Here is a 10676-nt window from a genome sequence, read left to right as displayed (position 1 = left end):
TGAGGAAATACCTCGAGCTAATAATAGCACAGATCCACAGCCTTATCATGAAATAAATAAACACTCATCAAAAAAACAGTTTTAACTTGCACTGGCATGAGGAACAACATGTTTTTTTTTTCCTTCTTCATAGTGCATAAGCTAAATGCTGTAAATGTAAATGTTAGTAAGTGTGTTTCAGGACTGGAGCGCGCGCGCTGTGGAGCGGATTCACACCTTGTTATTTTTTTCATGGATAAATGAATATTCATGCGTTTTTATGCATATTCATGTTTGTAAGTGGCCTGTAGACCAAAAGGCACATCTCTGCATGCTTAAGGCACATCTCTGCATGCTTAAATCTCCTTTATATTCATTATTCATCATTTAAAGAGCATGCATTTTGTCCAGTTTTGCACTGACCCATCCTTTGTTTCTTGTTCTCTGATTTTTTTAATCTTGGGAATAATCATTAGGGAATAAAACAATTCCAGCATTGAAAGTAGGGTGGGAGAGCACAGCTGACACCACATGACCGCTGAAGTCTCTCTCTCTCTCTCTCTCTCTCTCTCTCTCTCTCTCTCTCTGAGTCTCCATGGAGCTGCTCCATGTGATGTGGGATTGCAGGAGTGAAGCGGGGCCTCCAGCATTCCCGACTCCCACCCCGGCGCACAAGTGCACCACCCCGTTCCGACGGTTGGAGCTGAATTGGGGTTAGATTTTTATCTCAAACACTCCAACATCACAGCTCCTCTGGGCTTTGTTTGGGCGCGTGCAGGGGCGGGGCTGTGCGGGGAAATTACCGCCCGGATGTCCAACTAAAGTGGATTTTGGACCAAAGTTTCTCTCAGTCCAGTGTGGCTTTGTTCAGTAAGAGGCGCTGCTCCAGGCTGATGAGAGACGAGCTGAGGTCTGCTTTTCAGTCTGATCTGAGAGTCGGATAGTGACACAGGAAAGCGGAGCAGGATGAACGGAACCAACCAAACCGACCCGGCATGCACACAGGAGCCGCTTCCGGCTATCCACATCATCTCAAGTAAGTGGGTTTGTGTGGGGTTTTTTTTTTTTTCCACGAAAAACTTATCAAAATACAATGTAAAAAAAAAAACAAAAAGACTATACTAAAATAAGATCATGCAAAACAAAAATGAGATTATGCAAAACAAATAAAATACCACGCAATAAAAAGACCATGCAATAAAAAGACCATGCAATAAAAAGACCATGCAAAAACACAGGCTTGCAGTTTGGAGGAAGAAAGAAACAGTTAAAATGCAGGTGGTCTGGTGCAGATTTAACTGATGAACCACCAACATCTGCTTGTTTGTTTTGATCCATCATGATACTGCATGCTTTTCTTTTCTTTTCTTTTCCATAAAAGTGTGAAAGTGCTGCATGAACTCAGGGTTCAGCTGAACACACCACTGAGGTCTGGAGTTCGAGCAGAAGTGAAAACTTTCCTTCATTACAATCTTCTCTTGTGTATAAAAAAAGTGTAGACTTCTGTTCCTAATCACGATTTGATCCTAAGCCAATCATGTCTCTTTTTTCTGGCAAGTTGCAACTCACAGCAAAGCAAATAAGCTCCAGTAAATAAATGCAACACTTGTTACATACACTATATGGCCAAAAGTATGTGCACAAAAGTATGTGCACCCCTGACCATCACACCATACATGTTATTTCCCCAATCTGTTGCCACAAAGTTTGAAGCACACAGTTGTATAGAACGTCTCTGTGTGCTGTAGCTTTACAGTTTTCCTTCCCTGGAACTAAGAGACTCAAACCTGTTCCATCGGTTGCACAAAGCGAGCTCCATGAAGACATGGCGTGTGAAGGTTGGAGTGGAAGAACTCGAGTGTCCTGCACAGAGCCCTGACCTCAACCCCACTGAACACCTTTGGGATGAACTGGAACACCGACTGAACCCCAGACCTCCTCGACATCCCAACATCAGCGCCTGACCTCACTAATGCTCTTGTAGCTGAATGAACACAAATCCCCACAGCCATGCTCCAACATCTAGTGGAAAGCTTCCCAGAACAGTGGAGCTTATTATAACAGTAAACACGTGGGAATAAATCTGGAATGAGACGTTCAACAAGGACATATGGGTCTGATGGTCAGGGGGGCACATACTTTTGGCCATGTAGTATATACATTTTTATGACTTGTAGAATCTTTCATAGCTTTCTAATTTATTTATTTATATTTAGTGATTGCGGATTGTTTCATCATTTATTCAATAACTTTTAATGTTTTATGTAAATCATCTATTAATCATTTAGCACAAGATCATTTATAAATGTTAGTATTTGATGAAGCATGTTATTAGTGTGATGTACTGAGTCAGAATTTAGTGAAATGTTGATTAATATTAGACACCAGTATGTCTGCTTTTATCTGCAGTAAAATAGTGATAACTTTGCCGAGCGCTTTGGCTCTAAATGGAGTAATAATTCTGTGTATTATGACAGAAAAAGGCTTCTGCATTTCTTTACGTGTAAAAGATTCGTGCTTCGTGATTCGGAGAGTTTAGTCAGATTTCTCAGCTGAGTATTTTCATGCTGTATTAATCCTGTGCTACTGTTAGTGAGCACCGTGGAGTTTACCCACGATAGTGTGTGTGTTTTTGCACTGCTGCGTGTGTAAGCTTGTGTCGTTTACCTTCATCCCAGAGACACGATCTTTCTCTCTGATGTATTTGCGTGTGTAAATATCAAACATGATTAAACAAGCCCTCTCGTAAACCTGACTTGTCTCTTCACACATGACTGAAGAGCTTTCACATGACTTCACATCCATCACTGTGAAGAACTCTTAATCTGGATATCTGGTTTATCTTGGCTTAACACAGGTGCTGGCCTAGTGAAAATGTTTTCAGTAAAATGAGGATTGTGAATTTGTTTTTTTTATAAAATGCTGGATGTTCAGCAGGAGGACATCTTTGAAGAAGTAGAAGTAGGAGAAGAAGAAGTAGTTGTTCCAGATCCTGCTGTTGCTGGCACTGAGACTCTGGTACCTCCTACATGAAGATCGGGTTTCTAGCGCTACGCTGCCAAATGATGGACCTCCTCCTTATTGCCGATGCTGCAATCGAAATAACTCTGAAATCTGAGCTCAGAATTGTGTCATTTTTGTGCTACATAGCGAGGCAAAAAACATACAAGCATCACTGATCATGAGTTTGTGATGTTTCTCAACACAGTGAAGCATTCGCTCAGTGCTCTGAGAGTTTAAATCGTTTGTGATGTTTGCGTTTTGTGTTTCTCCCGAACAGAACTCGACATTTTCGGAGTCATCCTTTACTCCACACTCACCTTCATGGCCTCGGTGTCCATGCTGCTCTTCATCGAGGAGTGTGTTTACATCTACAGGAAAGTTTCCTCCAACAAGAAGAGCGCCATCATCTGGGTGAACGGAGCCGCACCGGTGAGTGACGATTCTCTTTAGCTGAAGTGCATGATGGGAGATTTTTCACTTTTTCAGATTGAGTGAATCTGAGGTTTGGCTGAAAGTTGAAAATGTTGTGTGTTTGGTTTTTTGCGCAGGTTATCGGTGCGATGTCCTGTTTGGGAATGTGGATCCCAAAAGCCACGATGTTCACGGACATGTTCTCAACCACGTGAGTGTGAATATGAATGTGAAAGTTCAGTCATTAAAACAGAAAAATCATAAAACAAACAAATGACTTTCAATGACTTTTTATATCATATTTTACACACTACATCATTTTTTTGCTCAAGAACTGTAATTAATTTTGCATTACGAACATTCAACACCTAACAATCTTAACACATAATTTACACTATTATTTAAAACAAACAAACAAAAGAAAAACACTCAACCCTCTACTCCTAAAATTATTAACATTACCATGTTAAAAAAAACGTAAAAAGATGCCATGTTTGTTTTAAAGCCACAAATTCATCTCTTTATAATTTAAATACATTTCTCCCTTAAATACATGTCTTTTCTTTAAGTTCCTTTCTTTCCTTTTAGTTTTGTTTTTCACAGAGCACTGAAGTGTATTGCACAGTCATTTCCAGAATTATTGGCACCCTAATAAACAACAGGAACAAACAATAATTAATTAATCTACTCAAGCAGAATGTTTTAAATAACAATAAACACGTCTTACAGAAATGTGTCAAGAATATTTCAAATAAACACAAACAAATTGCCATCCTCAAAAAGGATTAATTGTGTTTAAATTAATAATTATTTCATTATATTTATTTTTTAAAATATCTGTTAGTTTATTTTAATGTATCTATGAATTTTTACATTATATTAATCAATGAATCATTAGTGATTTCATATTTTAGCCTAGTTTTTGTTTTTTGTCTCTGAACATGTTCTAAAAATCGGAGGTTTCACACGTCAGATGTAAAATCTTTTTGTCATAAATGCTTGAAAGTGCAACGTCTCCATGTGTTTAAGCTCAGAATATAAATTAAAATCTCATGTGTTATTTATTTCATTTATTCATTTATGCTCATTTTTATGAAGGGTGCCAATAATTCTGGAGTCTGTGAATACTCCGTAAATAGTTCCTTTCTTTTTTAGCTACAAAAACATGAACGATGTAGAATTGCCTATTCATTATTTTGCTCCATGTGTGTGTGTGTGTGTGTGTGTGTGTGTGTGTGTGTGTGTGTGTTGCAGGTATTTTGCCATTGTGGTGTTTAAGTTTCTGATCCTGATGATCGAGGAGTGCGGAGGTGATGAGTTTTTTCTGAAGCATTCGGCTAACGAGACGTTCAAGATCAGCACCGGCCCGTGCTGCTGCTGCTGCCCCTGTCTGCCCCGAGTCCCCATCACACGGTAACACACACACACACACACACACACACACACACACAAGCCAGAGTAATGTGTATATACACTATATGGCCAAAAGTATGTGCACCCCGACCATCACACCCGTATGTGCTTCTTCCCCAAACTGTTACCACAAAGTTGGAAGCACACAGTTGTATAGAACGTCTCTGTGTGCTGTAGCATTACAGTTTCCCTTCACTGGAACTAAGAGGCTCAAACCTGTTCCAGCATGACAATGCCCCTGTGCACAAAGCGAGCTCCATGAAGACATGGTGTGTGAAGGTTGGAGTGGAAGAACTCGAGTGTCCTGCACAGAGCCCTGACCTCAACCCCACTGAACACCTTTGGGATGAACTGGAACACCGACTGAACCCCAGACCTCCTCGACATCCCAACATCAGCGCCTGACCTCACTAATGCTCTTGTAGCTGAATGAACACAAATCCCCACAGCCACGCTCCAACATCTAGTGGAAAGCTTCCCAGAAGAGTGGAGCTCATTATAACAGAGAATGGGGAATAAATCTGGAATGGGAGGTTCAACAAGCACATATGAGAGTGGGTATATGGTCGGGGTGCACATACTTTTGGGCGTGTAATGTAATATTTGGACAGTCACATTGTTTCTGGCTGAACATCCTGCTGGTCATTAAACTCTCTCTCTAACGCCACGCTCAGTCAGGTCACCTAAATAACCGTGGGGTCGTTACACCTTCAGAGAAAGTGGTTTAATGGAATTAGTGACCCCTCGATAAAACATGACCTCGTTATGAATACGTGGAAATCTCTACGGAGTTTAGGATTGGATCTGATTTCACTGAACGTGCCATGATCAGATTATAGAAAGATTCTTTATTATGCCTCTTGAGGTGAGACCACTTTCTGTGTTAAAACATATAAAATAATAATAATAATAAAAATAAAAATAATGAGATGATACTGTTTCGACATGGTGTCAGGCTGATGCCAGCAAAAAAGGGTGGATCGGATATCAGAGGAAAAAAAAGAACAAATTCAATCCGATCCTGTGAGAAATTGGAAAAAAGATTGGAATTATACGTAAATAAAAAAAAAAGCTGCAGGTTTTTTTTTTTTTTTTGCTGCAGTTGCAGTGTAAATTATGTTTTTAGTTGTGTGTTTTTTAAAGTGAAGTGATTCCAAAATATAAATAAAAATATCATCTTAAAGCTTAGTATGTTTAAAAGAAGAAAAAAAATTACATGGTTGTGGATATATCGATATATCGGCTGATTTCAGTATCATTATCGGAAAAGGAAAAGTAGTATTGTACCATCTCTAATAATAATAATAATAATAATAATAATAATAATAATAATAATAATAATAATAATAAATTTCATTCATATAGCATGTTTTATATTTAAAATGTAGCTCTAAGTGCTTCACAGTGTGACATAAAAAACAAAATAAAAGGATTTTAAAATAAAACAGGCGAGTAATAATCGTGAAATAAATTGAATAAATGAATGGATTTGTGTTCAGGTTTTTTGTCATCAGAATTTTTTCAATTAAATACCTTTATGCAAAAACCTGAAAAAATTTGAATTACAGCCTTTTGTGTATCTAAGAATGGATTATTTTTGCATTGGTGGAAAATCATGCACGTTTCATTCTGTTTGTCCAGGAGATGGCGCTGTAGTTAATAAATCATATGCATTTTTTTTTCCATAAGAGCTCTTAGAGAGGCAGAACACAGGTCATAAATAATAAATAAAAAAGTTATTGGTATTGAAGTAGTTTCTTTTGCTAATGAATAATAATTCAGTTCCTGAGTGTGACCTGATGAGCTGTTGCTATAGAAACGATGACGTATTAGAACAAGCGCATTAATATAAAGCTGCATTAATGTCAGAAAATTGCTGCTGTTATAGAAAATGAATTCAGTGAAATAACATTCTCTCTCGTCGCGCGTGTGTGTGTGTGTGTGTGTGTGTGTGTCGTAGCCGCTCTCTGTTCATGCTGAAACTGGGCTCCTTCCAGTTCGCTCTGCTTAAGATGGTGTTTACGATCTTGTCCATCGTCTTGTGGACGAACGGGAACTTCGACGTCACTGATGTGAGTAAAGACTCGCTGCAGCAGCTCCGGATGGACGAGTTGTGTGTTGTGTATGTAAAGTGTATGTGTGTGTGTATGCAGTATATAGTGACACTGTGTTTGTGCAGGTGAAGATCAGCAGTCCTGCGCTCTGGATAAACACCAGCGTGGGCGTCCTCACCATCATCGCCCTGTGGCCCGTCGGCATCATGTTCATGCACGTGCGCGACACTTTACGCAGCCTGAAGATCGTTCCGAAATACGCCATGTATCAGGTGAGTCTCTGCTGAACACAACACCTTTTCAATCCGTGTTCATTATTAATGCATTTAATGTATTTTCCTGCTCTGTTTTCCTCCTTGTATAGCAAAACAGCACGCGTATTTGATCATTTTTATTTGTCGTTACTTTGTCGTCATACGAATACAAAACCATTTCGTCCACTAATTCCTGTCTAATTCCTTTAAAAGATGCATTTCAGTTTTTTTTTTTTTTTAGTATTCAGTGTTCAGTATTCAAATGCATTTTTGAACCTTCTTTAAATACCTTTTTTTTTTTAAACGAGAATATTCACCGTTAGTCGTAAAGTTCAGTAACGGATTTTAATCAGATTAAAATAAGATCCACAAACAGACTGTCTTTTTTACAAACTAATGTACAGTAGAGTTCGGTTTAATTCGTTAAAAATAAATGCAGACTTCAGTAAAGTGATTATTTCACCAATCTATCAAACAATTAATCAACTAGTTGATTAGGTGATCAATTAAAATGAATGAATGAATAACTAAATAAATAATATTATAATGTATAATGTTAATAATGCTAATATAGTACAGTACAGTACAGTACAATGCTAAAAAACCTAATAGAGAAAAATGCTACTGTAGTGTACAATACTATTAACATAGCTAATATAGTACAGTAGAATGTTATTATAGTAAAACATAATGCTAATAATGCTAATATATACAGTTAATACAGGGGTTTCTTACACAGCAGTGTAAAATTATAGTCCAGAATGTATGGTATATTATATTTTAAACTCGCTCCAAGTGCACAATAGCTGAAAATTAGAAAAACACAAATTCATATTATTTGATATAAAGTCACAAAAAGAACAGAAGTTTGGTAATTTTATGTCCTACTGAATGCAGTTGAAATGACTTTGGGCTTACGTACGCGGTTAGTTAAGAAATTTTTTGCTTATTATTATTCTTATCTTCTTCTTCTAATTATTTTACCCATGATGCTTTTCTGTGTGCTGTTCTTAAGCTGGTGCTGGTGTTCAGTCAGCTGCAGACGGCCATCATTAACATTCTGGCCATGAACGGGACGATCGGCTGCTCTCCGCCGTACTCCTCTCAGAGCCGCGGCTACTGTGAGTCTCACACCACTGAGATAATCCACGCAGAACTTAACTACTTTCACCTTCATTACAAACACCAAGACTAATGAATATGCATGAATATGCAAATTAGAAACAAACCCCACCCCCCATGTCCTCCTGCCAGTAAACTAACTGTAAGTAATCTGATTTGTTTCACAGCACCTAAACCTGTTCATATATAACATTGTTGTTACCATAGCAACCAAGGCATTAGCCACCTTAGCTATCTAGTAGCTAGCTAGCTTGTCACGCATATTGTGTAGCTAAAATTTCCAGGGTCCCACGTCATCATCCTCTTAGAATTTGCATAATCAAACATGATTTTGTGACATTGCAAATTTAAGCTCATACGAAGCCCCGCTCTCGAATCAGTGTAACTCCGTAATTCTGAGAATGTGGTCTAAAAAGTTGAATTAGCACGCAAATTCTGTAGCTAAAAGTGTACATCATCATCCTCTGATAATTTGCATATCGGATGTGATTGGTTCAAAGCTGTAAAGCAGTATTAGTGACATCACAAATGTAGCTCATACGTAGCCCCGCCTCCACACCGGTCACACAGAAGTACTGAGAAAGTGTGTTAGGCAAAGTTGGAAACAAATTTTTTTAAAAAACAAAGAAAAAAAGCCAACCAAGTTGTTAAGTGACAAATGTTTTAACATTCGAAATGTTTTTCTGTTTTTTTTCCCGCCAGTGATGAGTCAGCAGCTTCTGATCATGGAGATGTTCATCATCACACTCGTGACTCGGTTGCTGTACCGGCGTCACTATGATCCCATACCTTACAGCGACGGTGAAGAGAAGAAGAATATTGTTCTCGCCAGCAGCAACAAAACCATTGTGTGAAAAATAAAGAGTAAAATGCTTTTTTTGGCACGACGTCGCAGTCACACCACAGACCTATAAGTGTATATTTTTGTATTTATAAACAAATGGCTCTTTTCTGACAAATAAGGTACAGTATTTTTTTTATCAACAGCATGCATGTGATCCAGAATTTTTGTAGGTCTGTCCAAGTCTTTGTGCAGAAAAAGAACAATGTTTTACATATTCTTCTTCTTCTTCTTTTTCACTTGTAGCCCTTTTTCACTAGAAAAGCAGAATAAATCCATGAGGAATGTGTTCTCACTGTATTTTCCTTATCTCTCTGGGAGGGGTTTCACCTCCTGGCCCTAATGGCGTCATTATTGTTTAAACTTACTGTTCATTATTTTAAATATTTTGCTCAGATTGATCAGATCTTGTGTGTAATCATTTTGCCAGACTTTAGTGTGAAACAGAATGAGGTCTAATGTTAACCTGGCGTGTATCAACAAAGATTAAATTCGAACCTGAATAATACAAGAGTTAGAAATCATAGCTGTAAATGTGAGGTGTTTTGATATTATTATTATTATTATTATTATTATTATTATTATTTAAATATCATAGTCACAAGCCAGATTTTTCTGGCCACTTCATCTAAAACTCAGTAACTTAAAAACAAGGTTAAACAATGTTCACTTTAATCTAACTGCAATTTTAAAAGAAAAATCAGAAAGTGATGTGAATAAGAAACCAGTCTACATCTGGACGAGTGGAACATCCAGCTATAATGGCACGAAATAAACGAATATGTTCGTACGTATTTTTGCAGTGAGCGGCATTTTTGCCTCACAGCTCCGGCTTCCTCCGGCTCGATCCCGGGTCTGTGTGGAGTTTCACATGTGCTCCTGGTATTGGGTTTCCTTCAGGTTCTCTGGTTTCCTCCCACAGAAGTGACATACCTGGATTTGGTTATGCTACATTGCCCCTAGAAGAGTGTGTGTGTGTGTGCAGGGTGAGTTCTCCTGCCCCGTGCCCAGTGTTCCCGGGGAAAGGACCAGGATCCAGAGCGATCCTGACCAGGATAAGGATGAATGAATAAATAAATGAATGAATGAATAAATGAAAATTAAATCCCTAGCTGCAGAAAGTTTGAGAAGCTCTGATTGATATCTCATCTAACCTGATATTAATGAAACATACATGTGTATTGATTTTTTTGTTCCATGTATACACTCTGCATTTATAGGTGTACTATTACTGACTGTAATCTAGCTATTGCACAAAGTATTGGCCCCCTTCTACACAGTATATTAATGGACAGAGAGCCACAAGGTGAACTATATCTCAAAATATTTTGATTAATTTCGATTTTTACAAAGCTCCCTAAACAAAGAACGACCTCCCTACTTCCTTTTTGGAGCTATTGAGCTTTGTATGAGTCACTCATCACCTCTTCATTACCTGTAAAAACACGTGTTGTGGACGTGCACATGTACAGGGTGTCCTATACAGCTGCGTACTTTATATCTCAACCCAACTTGATCGCGCATACAAACGGAGTCGAGACCTGCCTGATTCTGACCAATCACAAGCCGCGGTTCACTACTTCCGCGTTTCCAAGCCAA

At 38.3% G+C, this 10676-nt stretch overlaps 1 protein-coding gene and 1 long non-coding RNA gene across 2 annotated transcripts; one reads left to right on the top strand and one right to left on the bottom strand.

Annotated features, from left to right (window-relative positions):
* Positions 1–612: 612 nt before the first annotated feature.
* On the top strand, positions 613–9366 carry slc51a (solute carrier family 51 subunit alpha). The gene is made up of 8 exons (XM_026937828.3): positions 613–1015; positions 3260–3411; positions 3531–3604; positions 4648–4806; positions 6767–6878; positions 6986–7132; positions 8130–8235; positions 8939–9366. Exons 1-8 carry the CDS (start codon positions 946–948, stop codon positions 9088–9090), a joined length of 972 nt encoding a protein of 323 aa, XP_026793629.2. The 5' UTR covers positions 613–945; the 3' UTR covers positions 9091–9366.
* Positions 9367–9732: 366 nt separating this feature from the next.
* On the bottom strand, positions 9733–10676 carry LOC117595782 (uncharacterized). Its single transcript, XR_004576958.2, has 2 exons — positions 10513–10676; positions 9733–10123 (listed from the first exon to the last, which is right to left on the bottom strand). It is a non-coding gene; the product is annotated as an uncharacterized LOC117595782 (long non-coding RNA).

Source organism: Pangasianodon hypophthalmus, chromosome 22, assembly GCF_027358585.1.
Source record: "Pangasianodon hypophthalmus isolate fPanHyp1 chromosome 22, fPanHyp1.pri, whole genome shotgun sequence".
NCBI lineage: Eukaryota > Metazoa > Chordata > Actinopteri > Siluriformes > Pangasiidae > Pangasianodon > Pangasianodon hypophthalmus.
The sequence above is the reverse complement of the archived record's forward strand: the minus strand, read 5'-3'. Positions and strand labels throughout refer to the sequence as shown.

Coding starts and splice junctions, on each gene's coding strand:
- slc51a (XM_026937828.3), top strand. CDS start 946: ATGAACGGAACCAACCAAACCGACCCGGCATGCACACAGGAGCCGCTT. Junction 7,133..8,129: donor CGAAATACGCCATGTATCAG/GTGAGTCTCTGC, acceptor GCTGTTCTTAAG/CTGGTGCTGGTGTTCAGTCA. Junction 8,236..8,938: donor CTCTCAGAGCCGCGGCTACT/GTGAGTCTCACA, acceptor TTTTCCCGCCAG/TGATGAGTCAGCAGCTTCTG.